General features: G+C 37.2%; 1 protein-coding gene across 2 annotated transcripts in view; it reads left to right on the top strand.

The window, feature by feature from the left end:
- The window catches only part of SMAD4 (SMAD family member 4), a 43,012-nt gene extending 24,118 nt beyond the window's left edge, over window positions 1-18,894 (top strand). The window contains exons 5-13 of one of the 2 annotated variants that reach the window (XR_002784797.2): window positions 105-317; window positions 3,201-3,320; window positions 3,414-3,530; window positions 5,206-5,256; window positions 9,222-9,405; window positions 10,696-10,864; window positions 16,424-16,562; window positions 17,095-17,207; window positions 18,066-18,247. Coding sequence is in view for 1 of the 2 variants with exons in the window: in XM_003406294.4 (XP_003406342.1) it covers window positions 105-317; window positions 3,201-3,320; window positions 3,414-3,530; window positions 5,206-5,256; window positions 9,222-9,405; window positions 10,696-10,864; window positions 16,424-16,562; window positions 18,066-18,277 (1,205 nt within the window). In the remaining variant the exon portion in view is untranslated. Of the gene's footprint in view, window positions 1-104; window positions 318-3,200; window positions 3,321-3,413; window positions 3,531-5,205; window positions 5,257-9,221; window positions 9,406-10,695; window positions 10,865-16,423; window positions 16,563-17,094; window positions 17,208-18,065 lie in introns of both variants that reach the window. The other variant, XM_003406294.4, reaches the window with a different exon arrangement.
- The last annotated feature ends 253 nt before the right edge of the window (window positions 18,895-19,147 follow it).

Raw genomic sequence — 19,147 nt, 5'->3', positions numbered from 1 at the left:
GGTGATGTAATATTGCTTTTTAATATTGCTTGCTTCTAAGATTTTTTTTTCCTCTATGAAGAGAGTCTGATAAGATTTTAAAATGTATTTAATTTTCTGTATAGCTCCACCAAGTATGTTGGTGAAGGACGAATATGTTCATGACTTTGAGGGACAGCCATCGTTACCCACTGAAGGACATTCAATTCAAACCATCCAGCATCCACCAAGTAATCGTGCATCAACAGAGACATACAGCACTCCAGCTCTGTTAGCCCCATCTGAGTCTAATGCCACCAGCACCACCAACTTTCCCAACATTCCTGTGGCTTCCACAAGTGAGTTGTTGAATCAGATGTAATCAGCAAGTTAAATTTCACTAACCCTTAAGTATTTATATGTAGTTACTTGGAAGGAAACTCCCCAGTAATCAGAAACTAAAAGTGCTCTGATACCCTTCATGGGCAAACAAGTATTAAGTAGGGTTTGGGATTAGTCTTAGAGAAAATAATGTTTGTAATTTACTTATAGGTTCTTATATTGACATACAGTTATTTGGAATTTAAGTAATGACTTTCATTATAATATGAATTTAAATTCATGATCTAATTTGTACTTTACCTTTGCATGCAGGAGTAAGAAGCCTCTTCAGCTTTCAGATAGATTTTAAAGAAATATTTAAGTAGTTAACAAAAGTAGTTTTGAACCAAGACGTTTATAAAGGTCTGTGTTAATGAAATTGCAAACTCTCCTTTAATCTAGGGTTCTTATTTTACTTTATCTTAGAGAATGGCCTGTTAGTTTTATAATAATCATCTCAATCTCCTATTGAGTGCACAGAGAAAAAGGAATTTTGACAAACTCATTTAATTGTGGCTCCCTTAAGGTAGACATTAAGTTTATTAGTCAATTTGGCATAAAGCTAAATTCTGCTATCTTAACTATTGTTAGTGAGAGGTCTGTTTCCAAAGGGTTCTTCCCACGGGCATGTCATGGAGGCAGAGAGCCATTAGGTTCAGCTTTTCTGGGGGCCTGATCAAGGCAGTAATGACCTGATACTTTTAGTATTTATTACGTATTTTTAGTCACCAATGATTGGACTAGTGGCAAGAAACAGTTTGCTGCTTGTAGTGGAGAGCACAGAATAGTATCTTGGGGTGTGTATGGTGTTAGTTGCACCTGGTTGTTATAGGAATTGTGTCTAAGCCTGTGTCAGCAATAGATAATTGATTTGGATTCATACTTTGTTAGCTGCTACTGAAGGAAGCATTATTCTGTTTGATATCAGATTTAACGTAGGGATTTTGATCTTTGGAATGAATAGGAGACTAATTTCTGTAGTTGTGAGTTTTCAAGTAAAGTATACCGAATTTTCCCCCATTGAATTAATTTCATCACTTCAAAGCAGTGTCTTTTTGGATTTGCTACATAAGAGACCACGGTGTCACCATGGAGAGCGTATTCCAAGTGGGTGATGCAGGCTAAGTACATACTTCAGAACCTGGTACCTTTAACCAATTGGTGCTTCTGTTATCTGTCTATTTTTTATTTGCCAGTTTGGGAGTATGGTTGACAAACAGGGTGTGTAGTGAAGGATAGAAGAAGATATGTGTGCTAGGGCAGAACTACCTACCTCTGTTTATATATCTGGAGATTGAATTTGTCTGCCTTTGTTGATGCATACTAGCATGACCTCATTTTGACTGCTCTATTTCCAGAAAAAGTGATGTGAATGAAATGCAGCTAATTTTGTCTCGGTATTTTTGGATAGACTTTCACAATTGCATAGTAAATATTGTAGGTTTTAGAACTTGTGGCAGAATGTTCCTTTAGCTCTCAAAAAGTGTATTGATAGAAGGAAAAGAAATTGGACTAAAGTAGAAGAATTGAAAGACTGCTCTGCAAGTTGTATTGTTCAACTTCATCTTATGCACTTGGAATTGTGTTCTGGAAGTATTTAGTGCAGATAACTGCAGTGGGCTAGTTCTTACAGTTCACATTCATTTGGGATCTGAATATCTTCAGTGTTTCTAAATACCTGTAAATTAAAATCATTTAATATTTCCTATCTAGTGACAGCTTTTGTAAGTTAACTAATACTAAGTTGCATGTACAATTATTAAAAACAAAAGCAGAAATGTAATTAACCTTTAAAGAAAATGTGCAGATTTTGGCGGATGAGTAGGAAAAGAGGTTGCTAAAACATCATCTTTAGAGATAAATAATTCGGGGAGTTTTAGTCTCTTTAGCTTTTGATTTCAAAAGCTAAAAGAAATGTGATTTGTTGAGAGGAGAAAAATGGCTCCATTTCCTTGATACTTTGAGCAGTGTTGTCATTTATTCTTCGATCTGGTTATAGTCCCATTTAGATGAGAAAATGAAGTTATGCCAGTGACATAGCAATTATTAAGTTTCACTGATTTCCAAATGAGATAAACAACTGACTTAATGCTTGCTTTAAGAAATCGAGATTTTTTCCTTTAAAAAGGAGAAGTCTTAAAAGTGTAAGTTGGTAAGCGGTATCATAATAAAGCCTTTGAAATAGAATAGAAGCCATAAGAAGGTTAGTCCTAGTATATTATTACATGTAGAGAGGGCTGTTAATTTTCTGTAAATCCAGGAGTATGATGGTGTTCTTAAAAAGAAATGATTCTTCGTTTTTAAAAGTATGTGACAGAATTTCACAGTAGACAGGTTTTGTTTTTTTTCGCTAGCAGATGCCATATTGATAGCACAATGGAGCTGAATATTTTTGATTTCCTCACCTTCTGCATCACATCTCATTTAAAATATTTGCCTGCTCAGCTTTTATTTCCCCAAACTTTAGCATTATGCTATTACCAGTACTGGTGCTGATAGTAACTTTTCAGTTTTCAGCATTTTCTTGAGCCTGGACTTTTGTGATCTTAATCAGAAAGATCTAGAGAGAGGTGGATTGAGTGACCAGGGTTGAGCCAATATGCTTCTGAAAAAGTGATTATAATAGGCCAGACATATAGTTTTTTTTTTTGGGCTGGCGTTTGAACAATATTTGTAAAGAAATAGACCCAAAATTAGGTAGACATTACTTAAGATAGAATAATCTTGAACATGATTGAGTTGCCATTTTTGCCCATCTTCATAGTTGTGATGATAAGATTTAATTGGTCCTTTATTTACTCTATGAAACCATAGGATTGCATCTATAAGTGAACCATATTAATGTCTTCTTGTTCCTCCAGGTCAGCCTGCCAGTATCCTGGCAGGCAGCCACAGTGAAGGACTGTTGCAGATAGCTTCAGGGCCTCAGCCAGGACAGCAGCAGAATGGATTTACTGGTCAGCCAGCTACTTACCATCATAGTATGTACATGCTTTTTAAAATCTCTTAAATAGTTGATAAAAATAGGCAGCGTTTGTAAAAGCAAATTAATCCATGTGGGCCTTAATTTTTAGACAGCACTACCACCTGGACTGGAAGTAGAACCGCACCATACACACCTAATTTGCCTCACCACCAAAACGGCCATCTTCAGCACCACCCGCCTATGCCGCCCCATCCCGGACATTACTGTAAGCTCTTGTTTTTGTTGTAAGGGCTTTTTCTTTTTGAGGACTTTTTTCTCTTTTTTTAAAAATGTTTTTACATCTTTTATTCATCCTACAGTTTACTTTCACTAAATGACTAGTGCTTTTTGGTATTTTTTTGTAAACGTATTATTTTTCATAGTTCCAGTTTCATGTCTTTGTTTTAGAGGAGTGGTGTTTACTAAATACATTTATCTCTCTGTTGCTAATGTTTCATTAACACCACATTGATTTCCATTCATTTGTTTGCTTTGTATATGTTCTTTGATCACATGTGTATTTTGTGTATCCACCGTTAGTGGATTGAAACCCCTTCAGTGCCAGGATCTCACGGTCTCCCTCACCATAGCATTAAGCATATAGTAGGCACTCGAATGTTTAATCTCTTGATACTGTATGCAGCCATGATTGGAAACAATCCCCTACTGATAACCTTAGGCTGCAATTTCAGGCAAAGTAGGAGTAGTATTCATTTGGTTTAATAAAATTAAGGGTATAACACTTTCATATATATTTAATTTCTTTCTTTCTCATCATAAGACAGATAACACCAAAGAAAAGTTATAAAATCCAGAAAAGTTTCAACAGAAAATAAATATTACCTAGATAAACACTAGTTTTTTTTAGAATCCTACCACCCAGAGATTTCACTTTTAGCATTTCAGCATGCTTTTCCTTCCAGTCGTATAAATGGGTATATATAAATAGTGTGGTGGGGAGGGATGGGGATCATACTATAAATGTGTGTGTGTATAAAAAAAAGCAGGACGGAATTATATATATGTATATGTAATTCCATACTGCTTTTTTCCAGTTTATGCTACTATTTTTCTGTGTCTTAAGAAAATATAATGTTTAATGGCTGCCTGGGACAGCATTGGAAACCCTGGTGGTGTAGTGGTTAAATGCTATGGCTGCTAACCAAAAGTTCAGCAGTTCGAATCCAGTAGGCGCTCCTTGGAAACTATGAGGCAGTTCTACTCTGCCCTGTAGGCTCGCTACTATTGGGAATCGACTTGACGGCAACGGGTTTGGATTTTTGGGTTTTGGAATAGCATAGTGGTTAAGGGTGCAGGATTTGTACCCTTAACTAGCTGTGTGACCAATGACAAATTATTTAACCTCCGTAAGCCTCAAGAGTAATAATTGTAGTATCTACCTCGAGGTGTTGTGAGATATAAATGTGAGGTGTTCAGTACAGTGTCTTAAAACATAAAAACTCTCGAATATGGTAGTTACTATTCCATTGTATAAATATCCTTCATTTAGTAGACTATAAACATTTATTTTTAGAATGAAACTAACAATTCAAATGACTGATGTCCATTGCGTAATAAATTACACCGTATTACATGTAACATGAATAATTCATTTACAATCTGCATTAAATATTGCATCTAAAACAATTTGTAAATTGCTTAACAGTACCTTACATACGGTCAAATGTTAACTATTTTTATTAAACATCCACAACAGTATAAGAGTATTTCTTATTATAATCATAAAGTAATTTAAGCCTTTAAGTTCTTAGGCATTTCATAAGCTTGATCTAAACAACTTCTGAGGTATGATAGTTATAGTCAAGTAAAGTTTATTAAAAGTTTTAGTGTTGGAAAACTTATAATAAATAAAAATGAGATTTTTATTGTCTTTTCTTTAGGGCCGGTTCACAATGAGCTTGCATTCCAGCCTCCCATTTCCAATCATCCTGGTAAGTGTAAAATCCTGGTAAAGGTAAAATTGGTTCCATATATTTAGGTTTTATTTATGGTAATTGAAATAGGCATACACCTACAGGTTTTAATATAATTACAGGGTAACAGCTTCCCAGAGAGATACAATACTCATTGTGACACCAGTTAATAAACAGTTAAAGAGTAGCCCGTATAGCCACACATACTGTCTATATTTGATTCTTTTTAACTGTCTTCAAAAGAAAATTTTAACAAAAACTGTGTTTTCAGCTAAAAATACAAAGCACCGAAATTGTTTTAAGCATTGACTGTGTAAATATGCATCAGAAGAAGAGTAGTTTTCAGAATAGAACAGCTGTAAAACTAGCTTAAAAAGCAAAAGAAGATAAAGACGCTGAAAGAAAAATAATTCACTGTACCTGTCTTAGAAGCTAGATACAGGAATCTCTGGTTAACTGGAATTGACACACTGATTAAATTATGTTCAAACGAGTAAATAGTTAAGTAGCTTTCCTCAATTTACAGTTTATATATAATTTTAAAATTATAGCAGTGAGAAAATAGGGAAAGTTTAGAAATAGAAAAAGAAAACATCCAAGGTCCTTTATAACACAAACGTAAGATTGATTGTTTTTCTTCTCTCCACCTATTTCATAGCTGGTTTTTTTTTTAGCTTAAAAAGATATGTTATTTCAGCTAATTGCCTTAATGTTTCTGTAACCATAAAGTCAATTTTTCTCCTAATTAAAAAAAAAAAACCACTTTTTATTATGAAGAATTTCAAACAAATACCAGAATAGTAGAGGGAATTCTTTTGTGTACTCATTCCTCAGTCCCAGCTTTTATCAGGAGCCAGTCTGGTTTCTGACCTACTTTCCTCCTTCTGTATTATTTTGAAGCATAGCCCATATACATTGTTTTATATGTATTTCCAATAAAGATTTTTTTAAAAACCATAGCCATACTACCCATAGTGATCGATTTAAAGGATAACTTATATTTTTTCAAATAGGCCTACACAATTTTTTTTAAACCAGTGTTGTGTTGTTGGTTATTTCTATTAACTCCAGTTTTTCTTCTAGCTGTTAAGAAAAGTGAGGGAAGATCTTTGTGCTCATAACCTTTCTCATATTTAGAGATTTACAGAATATCTGGATCAAAAGGCCAAATTGCTTTATAGTGACAACATTGTGGTATGAGAACCAGTTTTACCACACTTACCAGCAGGAGATGTGAGAGTTTAACACATTTTTTGCTGATTAGGGAGGCAAAATAGTATTTGTTTTAGTTAGAAGAAGAATGCTACTGGTGAGGCAGAGACATTTAAAAAATTTATTAGTTATGTTTGCTAGTTATAGTCTCCTTTGTAGTGGATTGCTTACATGTAATGTTTGAGTATTTGTGATTTTAAACATCTTTTTGTGAGTTAAGGGGACTTGCCTTTTTATAATCATTTTTATTGAGAAATGTAATATACAGAAAACTATGTAGAGCAAGTATTCAGTTGAGTGTATAACATTAAAATCAACACCTGTGTAAACACCACCCAGATTGAGAGCTAGAACACTGACCTGCAGCACCCCAGACACCCTCCTACCCAGTGCATTTTGTCTCAGTCAAACCTTTTTTCCCCCTCTGCCCCCAGAGGCAACCACTATTCTCCTTTTTATGGATGTCATTTTTTTGTTCTTTTAAAGTGATGAATACATCCCTAAACAATTTAGTAGTTGGGTTTTGGTTGTTTTTGAAATTACATAAATGGAATTATCATAACAGTCATAATTTGTGTTTGTGTGTGTGTGAATAAATACATTGTGATAAGAGGGGGAGTCTAGAGCATCAAGAATGAGAATTTTTTGTTGGCATTGAGGCAGTGCCATTTAGAGTCAGTAGTGGCCACTGGCATCCAGGAGGTTTCTGTTCGTAGAGCTTAGGGGGAGATAGTCTGCAGGAGTGAGAATAACCAGGGCTCTGAAGAAAGACTGGCCCTGGATGGGGCAGTGAGGTGGGGGTTGTGGAATTTAGCTAGTCACTTGGACTCAGTAATTGCGCTTGGCCTCTGGATAGCTTTATTTCTTCTCATGGTTGAACTGATGGTGAGCCCTACCAGCTGCAGGTGGTTAGGGAATAACATTAACATGTTGTGAGCATATGCATCTGTAGCAACCTGCGTTCGCTTTAAAGCCTCTGTCTTTGAGTAGGAGAATAGGAGTGGCTTTTAGTAGTGAAGACGATCCTGAAAAGGTCCCTGTCCAAGTGGTTGTGGGAGGAGATACACCTTTGATGGAATCAACAGATTAGATCTGATACGATCTTTGGCTGTGAATATTAGTAGACCCTAGTGGAGTTTTGCTACAAAACTATTCATTTCTCCTCTCATATTGTTACAAGAATATTCTAACTGGTATCCCTGTTAGGAGAGTTTCTGTTCCCGGTACCGCCTTACATCACCTCGCCAGTTAATTTCTACTGCTCCTCAGGGTATTTCTTCTAAAAGTTTAATGTAGTTATGTCATTTCTCTGTTGAGGATCTTGAAATGATTCCCTTCCAAATTGCTCGGCCATCACATAAAGTGCAGGGCAGAAAAGAATCTCTGTTCCTGGTCTCCACCTACTTTCCTAGTCTAATTTCTTGCTTTTCCCTTAATGCTTTAACCATCCTGAACTACCTACCTGAGCTTGCTAGGCTATATCACCCCTCTGTGCTTTTTTTTGAACATGCTGTTCTCTGTACATATCTGATGTTATATTATTATATTAGTAATCCATTGGTATGCAACAGGTTACCCCAAAACTTAGTGGATTGCATTAACAATTGCCGTTTATTATCTGGCTTGGTTTCTTTGGGTAAGGGATCTTGGAGTGGCTTAGCTGAGTGGTTCTGACTTAGGATCTCTTTTGAGGTTGCAGTAAACATCTGAAGGCTTTACTTGCGCTGGGGGATTCACCTTCAGAGTGGTTCACCCACATACCTGGCAAGTTAGTGCGTGGACCTCTCCGTACAGCTGCTTGAGTGTCTTCACAGCATGGCAGGTAGCTTTCTCTAGAGTGAGTTATCTGAGAGAAAAAGAGGGGCGTGTCTGTGTGTGTGTAGACACCTCAGTGTCTTAAGACCTAGGCTTGGAAGTCACATCAGCATTTCTTCAACAGTCTCTTCAGTGTGGGAGGGAACTACTAACAAGGAGATGAATATCAGGAGGCAAGAATCACTGGGGGCCATCTTGGGTGCTAGCTACGACATACCCCTACCCTTCTAAATGTGCCTAATTTTCCAGTCATTTAAAATTACTTTAAACATATTGTTCAAATGAATATACTAAGTACATCTTCAAAGTTTAAACTGTAGTAGTTGACATGAATAGACTTCAGTAAAAATACCTTTCGCTATGGCACATATACGGATAGAACAAAGGACCTTTCACCCAAGAGATAAATTGAGAGTCCCTATATATTTTTTTTTATGCACACCAGCTGAGTTGTTAGAGTATAATTAACCTTAACTCGGGGCTGGATGCCTTACTTGCTTGTGCCCTTTGTCTCAGGTAGGGATCTATAAGCACATGCTATGGATTGATGTTACACAAGAATATCTCCCTGGAATACTTAAGTGTGTTTTAAAAAAGGAAAGTTCAGACTACATAGAAAACATTGCAAGCAGTCAAATGAAACATCATGGTAAAATAGTTTTTTTTAGATTCTGACTATTTCTAGTCTTTAAATTCTCAGTTGAATTTCAGATTTTTAAAAATGACTTCAGAGTTTCAGAAATATTGCTAGGTATTGAGCTGAAAAATAGAAGGCTTGGACATTTCTACTTTTTAATGCACTGTGTCTTTTTAATCCAGTTCTTTTGGGTGCTTTTTATATTCTTTTCCCCTCCCTTCCCCCTTTTTTTTAGGAAAAGCTTTATCTCGTGGAATAAAAGTGAAAACCTTGCTCTTTCTCACATGGGTCAATGTACTCTTCCATTTATCTCCTATAGCTCCTGAATATTGGTGTTCCATTGCTTACTTTGAAATGGATGTTCAGGTAGGAGAGACATTTAAGGTTCCTTCAAGCTGCCCTATTGTTACTGTTGATGGATACGTGGACCCTTCTGGAGGAGATCGCTTTTGCTTGGGTCAACTCTCCAATGTCCACAGGACAGAAGCCATTGAGAGAGCAAGGTATTGATTGGACAGTTAGATGGTTACTTAAATGAGCAGAGTATGTTGTCTTGTATTTGCAGTCATATTTTTCGATGTAGATTATGAGCGTTCTTGAATGTAAATAGAGGGATAAAGGCCATCTTGAAAATCCAAAATTTGTGAGCATTCCATTTTAATTGTAGATGTTTATTGTTTAAAATATAGTGATTAAAGGTGGCCTTTTTTTCAAGTTAATAAGGTTTCTGTGTTTTGAAAAAGTAGCTAGACCTTTTGGAATCTAGTTCGGAAACTGTTGTTTTCTCTTACCATATATTATTTCTACAGGTATAGCGTAAGGAAATAATATAAAATAAGGACAGATGTGTGCACAAAGATACTTCTCAGGGTGTTATTTATAATATTGGAAATTGATAATAAAAGGGGGGTGGGTAGCCAAACCTCTTGCCGTTGAGTTGTCTTCGACTCATGGCGACCACATGTGTGTAGAGTAGAACTGTGTTGCTCCATAGGGTTTTTAAGGCTGTGACCTTTCGGAAGCAGATCACCAGGCCTTCTCCTGAGGTGCCTCTGTATATGTTTGAACTGCCAACCTTTCAATTAGTAGTTGAGCATTTAACCGTTTGGTGTTACCCAGGAACTCCTAATAATAAGGAAATGGTTAAGTAAATGATGATTTAAATATTTCATTGTTTTATGTAATTAAAAATGTTAGTAAAAAGTTTATATAATGGATTGGAAATGCTTACGATAGCATATTATAGGAAAACATACATAATTTTAGGTACTGTATGGTATTAACTCTTTAAGGAAACGTGTATGTATGTGTGTAAAAGCAGGTAATCTTAGCTCTGTCACTAGCTGTGTGACTTTGGCAAATTGCCTAGTCTCTAAGCCAGCACTGTCTAATAGAACTTAAATTTAAAAAGTCACATGTGTCTGTTGGATATCGATTTAGACAGTGCAGGTTTAAGCCGTAGTTTCCTCATCTGTAAAATGGGAATGATAACACTTACCTCATTGAGTTGTGAAGGCTAAATGAGAATTCATATTAAATGCTCCTGATACAGAGTAAGAGCTGCATATATGATCATTATTATATGTGCATAGAAAATATATCAAAATACATTAAAAATATATATATATGTATATATAAAAATGTTAATAGTGCCTGTCTTTTGTTTCTGGTGTTGTGTGATGTCCTTTCTTTGTTCTTCTTGATTTTTCAGTATTCACATGTTGTATGATCTGAACTAAAACTTATTTTTAAATACTTACCAATTGAACTGGAATTCCATTTTTCTCCCTAAGGTTGCACATAGGCAAAGGTGTGCAGTTGGAATGTAAAGGTGAAGGTGATGTTTGGGTCAGGTGCCTTAGTGACCACGCAGTCTTTGTACAGAGTTACTACTTAGACAGAGAAGCCGGACGTGCACCTGGAGATGCTGTTCATAAGATCTACCCAAGTGCATATATAAAGGTTAGTTGCAATTTTACTTGAATATTTTAGACTTGGGAAGCTCTATTTGCTGTTGAAGGGATTGGAGTGGAGGTGGGGGAGCGGACAAACGTTTCATTATGTATTAGATAATCAGAAATTGTGTTTAAGTATAAAACACGTTTCCTGGGATTTATTGATATGATCCATTATCTAGTTCTGTGATTGCATTCATTCCTTATGGTTTTATTAGCAAATTCGTTAAAATTTTTAGGGTAATACAAAGGCTCTTCAGGAAACATTAATTCAGTGAAATTCCAAACACGTCTTCCTGTGACATGAAATTTGAAAGAATCAGATTCTAGAATTTTCTCTCAGCCAATCTTTAGAATTTTATGGAAGATAATTCTAAAATTAATAGCCTTTCAAATTAAGGGCCTGGGAAATGAAAAATTCTTCAGCACCAGTTTTTTTTTAAGGCTAGGTATTTTGTGTTAAGTGAATTTTGTTTATTATAACACTTTGCAAATTAAGCTTGAGATATTTTTCACTAATTATTAGGTATTTAACACATTTAGGTTTTAGTTCATAATATACACTTTTTTGAAAGAGATAAAAATTGTCATCTAAACATCGTCATTGTCAGCTATTATAAATTAGTGGAATTACTGTATCTCATTACTTATTCCTGAGACATTGTTTCTGGTGGTGGTGGTAGTGGTGGTGGTGGTGATGGTGATGGTGATGTGTGCTGTCAAGTCGATTCGAACTCATGGTGACCCTATATGACAGACTAGAACTGCCCCATAGGATTTCCTAGGCTACAGTCTTTATGGAAGCAGATCACCCAGTCTTTTCTCTCCCGGAGCCGCTGGTGGGTTCAAGCCACCAACCTTTCAGTTAGCAGCTGAGTGCTTAACCATGGTACCACCAGGGCCACTGAACATTGCTTAGGATACAAATAATACAGCCAAATAATGTCTGTTGTTGTTGGGTGTCATGGAGTTGATTCTGACTCGGAGTGACCCCATGTAACAGTAAAACTGACCTATAGTTTCCTTGGTTACAATCCTTCTGGAAGCAGATCACCAGTTTTTTCTCCCGTGGAGCCGCTAGGTGAGTTTGAACCCCAAACTTTTTGGCCTAGCGCCTAACCATTGCACTCCCAGGGCTCCTTAAATAATGTCTAGGAAAATGGAATTGCTTGATTGTCTCACAACAGCAAACCCAATATCTCATTTTTTAGTCACTACAGTTCAGTTAAAGGCTGTTAGGATCTTTTTATTTAATGGAAACTTTCATACTTACCAAGTGTAGAGAAAATAATTAACCCTCCATCATTCAACTTCAGCAATCATCAGCATTTTACCAATCTGTTAATGTGTTTTCTCCTCCTCCTTTTTTTTCCTGGAATAATTTAAAATCAGTTCCAAACATTATATTAGTTCACTCAGAAAATACTCCAGTATGAATTGCTAATTGATAAAGACTTATAAAAAACATAATAACAATGTATTTCTCATACCTAGCAAAGTAAACAGTAATTCCCTGTTAAATTTTTGACAGTAGAGGATCATTTATAGTTTCGGCCTGTTAGGACAATAGACTGGAAAAGTTGGTTATTAAACAATATATGTGGCATAATCCTGTTTTTGTTAAATAATATCATGGATCTTTGTTTATCTCTACCCACAAGTTTGGAATGGTATGCATAATGTCTTACCAGAGGTTATTTCTGGGAAGTGGGATTATCTTTGTGTTTTCCAGTATTTTGACAAGGAATTTTTGTATGTGGTTATTTGTGCTCCCGGCCCCCCCCCCCCCCAAATGGCATTGGACTTCCTTATATGCTTTGTAATACATTTATATTTGTTGGCAAACTCGTCTTGAGAGATTAATTCCTTTTATTTTTATTTTCTCCTCCCTGTCATTGCTTCTCCCTGTAGGGCAATCTTGCCTTAGCCTGAACCAATTCTTATATTTAGGAGGTTGGGGGACTTTGTCCCTTTAGGAGATTGAGTTCCAATCTCCAGGTGTGCACAGGGCCTAACTCTAATGGTGTAGGCTTTTCTGCTGCTTAGCTTTGCCATGGGCAAGTATTTTATTGCTAGGTGGACTTCTGACTGGACTGTCAAAGTGTCTTGCCAGCATTTGATTTGTGAGCAGGTGCATCGTTGTAGTCTGCAGAGATCCTGGCTCCAGTCTCTTTCCCCTCTCCTCTCGGCTTTTGGCCTTAGTACCCCATGTAATCCTGTCCCTAGCCCTGGCACTCCGCTGTGAGTTTTTAGTCAGTTTTTGTGTTTGTTTCCTGATTATTGAAATTTATCTTATTTTTGAGCATATCTATTTTTTTAAAAACATCTTTATTGAGGCCCAGCTCACCCATTTTAAAGTATACAGTTCTGTGGTTTTTAGTACATTCACAGGGTTGTGCAGTCATCACCACAGTCAATTCGAGGACATTTTCATCACCCCAAAAAGAAACTTTGTACAGTTCAGCTATTACCTCCCCTCTCACATCCCTGTACCCCATGCACCAACCATAAACCTGTCAAAGATCTGTTACCGTCGAGTCAATTCCAACTCATAGCAACCCTATAGGACAGAGTAGTGCCGACCCATAGGGTTTCCAAGGAACGCCTGGTGGATTCGAACTGCTGACCTTCTGGTTAGCAGCCATAGCACTTAACCACTATGCCACCAGGGTTTCCCCAGCCCTAGACAACCACTAATCTACTTCTGTCTCTATAGATATGCCTGTTCAGGATGTTTCATATAAATGGAATCATAGGAAATGTGGTCTTTTGTGACTGGCTGCTTTCACTTAGCATAATACTTTCAAGGGTCATCCATGTTGTAGCATGTGTCTGTACTTCATTCCTTTTTATTGCCAAGTAATAGTCCATGGTATGGATATACCACATTTTGTTTATCTGTTCATCAGTTTGGTGGACATTTGGGTTGTTTCCACTTTGTGACTATTATGAACGCTGCTGCTATGAACATTTATGTACAAGTTTTTGTGTGGATGTATGTTTTTATTTTTGGGGTATATACCTAGGAGTAGAATTGCTGGATCATAAAGTAACTCTGTTTAACTTTTTGAAGGACTGCCACACTGTTTTCCAAAGTGGCTGTACCATTTTATATTCATACCAGAAGTATATGAGAGTTGCAGTTCCTCACCATCTTCATGAACACTTGTTATTATTTGTATTTTTTATTTTAGCCATCCTGGTGGGTGTAAAGTGGTATCTGCTTGTGGTTTTGATTTGCATTTTTCTGATGACTAATGATGTTGAGTCAGGTTTGTTTTTAAACAGATTATGTTAGGAGAAGAGGGCAGAGGGTACTTCTAAATATCCTATTGTGATTCTTGTCTGTGACCTTTCAGAAGCAGATCACCAGGCCTGTCTTCTGAAGTGCACCTCTGGGTGGATCCGAACTACCAACCTTTTCGCTAATAGTTGAGTGCTTAACTGTGCCTCGCAGAGAGCCTGTTGGTGTTGATTCAAACTAATGTAGTTTTGCAGTTTAGTCTTGTTAAAGAAAAATGCCAAAATTTGACTCCTGGTTAAAAGACAGTACCCTGATGATGTTGACTGTGGTCTTTATAAAACATTCACCTGTGTTAAGTAATAGGTTTGTAATAAGCTTATGTGAGAATAACTACAGGAAACATGGTTAAATAAATGAAAGCAGAATCAAGTTGTTGATTAGCACAGGCGTGGTGATCAGAAATGTATTTTGGATCTGAGCCAAAAAGCATATATAATGCCTTTGGTTATTTTGGAAACCCTGGTGGCGTAGTGTTTAAGAGCCACAGCTGCTAACCAAAAGGTCGGCAGTTTGAATCCACCAGGTGCTTCTTGGAAACTCTGTAGGTCAGTTCTGCTCTGTCCGATAGGGTCCCTATAAGTCAGAGTCAACTCAATGGCAACGGGTTTTGGACTATGTTTATCAATAACTCAGATTCTGAAAATTTTAGTGGTAGCCTTAATTTTGCCATCCGGTAGACAGATGAAATCTATTATGGTCTAATGGATCAGCAATAGTGTGAAGGCAGGAGGGCAACCCAGGTGTCAGCAGTGTAGCCAGTCATTGTAAGCCTTCTGGTTTGGGTGCTTTAATTACATAAATAATCTACTGCATAAGGAAGGTTTGCTGAGGTGCCTAATGAATCATTTTTACTACATCTGCAGATGAAAGTCATAATGTTTCTAAGTTTTTGTGGTTACCTGTATTATGTGCTGCTGATACTAGAGTGGATTCAAGCTAAAAAAGGCATACCTGCAGTTGTGTATAACATATTGTAGAGAACCCTTGTGTGAGGGTCGCTTGGCTAGTTTTAATGGCTTACGGCGAGGAATAGACTATGTTGAGAACATGTTTTAACTCTGATTATTTGTAAGTAAGTTTTATTCTCTGCTTCCAGCTATGAAGATTTCTTACGTACAGTACAGGTAGTTCCCAATTTACAGCATATTCAAGTTAGCACAAACCAGACTTCTGACCGTCTTTTTTTTCTTTTGGTACCTCTTATCATTAGAAATGGAAACCCTGGTGACGTAGTGGTTAAGTGCTATGGCTGCTAACCAAAAGGTCAGCAGTTCGAATCCACCAGGCGCTCCTTGGAAACTCTATAGGGCAGTTCTGCTCTGTCCTGTAGGGTCGCTATGAGTAGGAATTAACTCGATGGCACTGGGTTTGGTTTTATTGTTAGTAATGTGTACTACATACAGTGTTGCAGTGTGCAGTTTGCTGATGTTACTCTCAGATGTTCACTCACAGATGTTATGATTTACTGTTCAAAACACCACGGAGCTCTGGTGGTACAGTGGCTAAAACATTTGGCTGATAACCAAAAGGTCTGCAGTTCGAACCCACCAGCTGCACCACAGGAGAAAGATGAGGCAGCCTGCTTCTGTAAAGATTACACCCTTGGAAACCCTGTGGGGCAAATCTACCATCTCCTGTAGGGTCGCCAAGAGTCGGAATTGACTTAATGGCAATGGAATTGGTTTTGGTTTTGGGTTCAAAACGCTGCTATATAGCAGACTATGAAAATAAACAAAAAATCCAACCTACGTCAGAACTGACTTATGACAGAGGCATATGAACGGAGCCCCATCGTAAGTTGGGGACTACCTGTACTTGGTTAGTGGTGGTTTAAAAAAAAGGTGGCTTTTTTTTTTTTTTTTTTTTTATAGAGCTATTTGGCTTTTCAAATGTTTGAGTCCCTGATTTGTGCTGTGTTAGCGTAATACCTTCCAAAAGATCACAGGCCAGTGGAAAAGTTAAGAATATTAAGGACTATGGGAAGCCAAGAGAAAGTAGTGGTTTCTTTTTTGGGCGTTGTGGGATTTCCGATTTCTAGAACCTGGCTTTGTCATACCCGCTCTCCTGAAGTCTTTTAAGACTTAATAGTCTGGCCAGGAAATACGTATATATTTGACAAATCCGTAACATCTTTAGAGAATAGGGGCAGTTGAAGTTTTGTCCTTCATTGATACTAATCAGAAAAGACAGGTTGAGGAGATAAGCATTGAGTAGAGAAATGAATAAGTAGGAAGATTAAACTTATACTTTGTTTTTTTAAAGGTCTTTGATTTGCGTCAGTGTCATCGCCAGATGCAGCAGCAGGCGGCCACGGCACAAGCTGCAGCCGCCGCTCAGGCAGCAGCCGTGGCAGGAAACATCCCTGGCCCAGGATCAGTAGGTGGAATAGCTCCAGCCATCAGTAAGTATGCTTTTGATTTTTTTTTTTTTTTTCAGTGTAATAGTTGGAGTTTTATCTTGATTCACTCAGTTGATTAGTTACTTTAAGCTATAAAGGAAATTAAAATTCTTTTAACTGGGATGATAGTCTTTTTGAATTTGTAAAAACTGTTCTTCTGTAATAGTTGCCCTTTGCCTAGAACCCGGTTTTCATTCTTTTTGTATCGAAGAGGGAGTGGGATAAAGAAGAAAAGGGGTTATGGTTAAATTATATTGATCTACCTCCCCTTTTTTTGTTGATGGTTATAATTCCTGCCTCACCAGCCAGGGTGGGTTGTTGTCACTGGAGTGCTTGGCTTTAGTCTAGTAAGAAAAGCACATTCAATTTCAGGATTGGGCACCTCTCCAGTTTTTTTTTTTTTTAAAGTATGCTAAGCATGGAGAGAAAACTAAGTGAGGGTGGTATTTTGATAACTTGTAGACTTTTTTTTAATTTTAGGGTAAAATTGAACTGTGTGCCAGGTTTCACACTGATGGGGAATTTTTTACTGCAGAGTTAAACTCCTGACTATAGACTTTTATGATGGAAACACGTGGCACCCATCTTCCACGTCTGAAGGCATAACTAGTGATTCATTCAACCCCTGTTCTTAACCTCTTCAGTGTGGTAAGCAAATCACACTGGCTAAGAAAACTGCAGTGGCCCTGCAGGTTTCTCTACAGTACATGCAAATTCCTCCCATTAGTTTCATTGTAATATTGATGAATGCAGATTGACTAGATGACTCGTATGTTCTGACTGGAAAACTAGATGCGGAGTCCCCGTTGCGAATTATGTTCAGGAGTTTACAATTTAGAGGTAGATAAGACATATTCGTTTAGAGATTTTGATTTTTTTTAAATCTGGGCTTTTAACACCATTAATTTCATTGCTAGTTTTGATGTTATAAACATGCTTTTACTAAAGAAACCAGAAGTATTAATTGAATTTCTCATTCTCATCTCCTGCCCCTTTGAGTAACGTGAGCGCATTGTTTCTGTCACAGTGCAGAATTGAGAGACAGACATCATCGTGTCATGCGAGAAGTCCTGGTGGAACCAGGAGTGTTAATGGTCTCCTTGTTAGTTGTGTCTTACTCGGAACTAGACTCTTCAGACAGATAGTAAGGTTCTTAGAACCAACCTGTGGGCGTGCATCACTTCTTAAAACCAGTTGTTTCTTGTCCCTTCACCTCCACTTCTAAAGAGAAAAATACAGGTGGGGTGTTTGTGGATTGTGGTGATTTACTTTATAATTGGTGGTAGCTAGAAGACACATGTGGAACGTAAACTGCCTTAACCAAAAGTTTTCAGTCCCAGTTCATAAAGTTGAGACTGCAGTTACTTCTTGGTGTTTTGGCAGAGAAGTTATATGTTGAGGAGAGTAAAGTAAAGAAACCTGGTCGCTTTGTTAACATAAGGATGTAGGGAGGATAGGGAAGAGATCAACCTAGCTATCTGACGTCTTTTAAATCTTTTCTGTTAGGTTTGTCTGCTGCTGCTGGAATTGGTGTGGATGACCTTCGTCGCTTGTGCATACTCAGGATGAGTTTCGTGAAAGGCTGGGGACCGGATTACCCAAGGCAGAGCATCAAGGAAACACCTTGCTGGATTGAGATCCACCTACACCGGGCCCTGCAGCTTCTAGATGAAGTCCTTCACACCATGCCTATTGCAGACCCACAGCCTTTAGACTGAGGTCTTTTACTCTTGGGGCCCTTAACGTTATCAGGATGGTGGACTATAAAATGCAGTCCTGTTTATAATCTGAAGATATATTTCACTTTTGTTCTGCTTTATCTTTTCATAAAGGGTTGAAAAAATGTGTTTGCTGCCTTGCTCCTAGCAGACAGAAACTGGATTAAAACAATTCTTTTTTTTTTTTTTTCTTTTTCTGTTTAGAAATTTTCAGGCATGGCTCAGAGCTTGAAGGTCAGGAAAAACACATTCTTAGCAAATCTTCACCAGTTATGTATGAAGGAATCATTCCAATCAATGCTGGAAAGTTTAGCCCTTTAAGATGTCTTAGAGCCTTTTATATGCAGAACATAGACGTGTGTTATTCTACAAAATAAATTCAATATTGCTGATTTTAAAGGCAGAGAAGCTCTCAAAGTTAATTCACCTTTGTTAATCTGTGTACAAGTTGTTACTGTTGAACATACTTTACTACAAATTGTTGTGCCATGTGGGTGAGTTAATTTTATCAAGAGCAACTTTACTCTGTGTTTTAAAAAATAATATGACAATGTATTATAACCTTTTATCCAAAAGAAAAAAAAAATTTTTTTTTTTTTTTTTTTTGCAAGTTAAACTAGAGAAGATAATTTCAATTCAGGCTGTCTCGCAACTTCAGTTTTATTTTTGCCAAGGCAAAACACTAACCTGTGTGTATATTAAGAATTCCTTAAAATTACCAGACAAATGTCATTTAGAATTACATGTGTTATCCCTGTTGGGTAACTGGTTTATCAAGAAGGAAACTTTTGCCCTCTTAAACAGGTGGTAGATTCTTCTGTGTTTCTAGGCCTGAAGTTGGTTACTAAGAATCCTAGAAGAGGAATTTCT

The sequence above is a fragment of the Loxodonta africana genome, chromosome 11 (genome assembly GCF_030014295.1).
Source record: "Loxodonta africana isolate mLoxAfr1 chromosome 11, mLoxAfr1.hap2, whole genome shotgun sequence".
NCBI classification, from domain to species: Eukaryota; Metazoa; Chordata; class Mammalia; order Proboscidea; family Elephantidae; genus Loxodonta; species Loxodonta africana.
The sequence above is the reverse complement of the archived record's forward strand: the minus strand, read 5'-3'. Positions and strand labels throughout refer to the sequence as shown.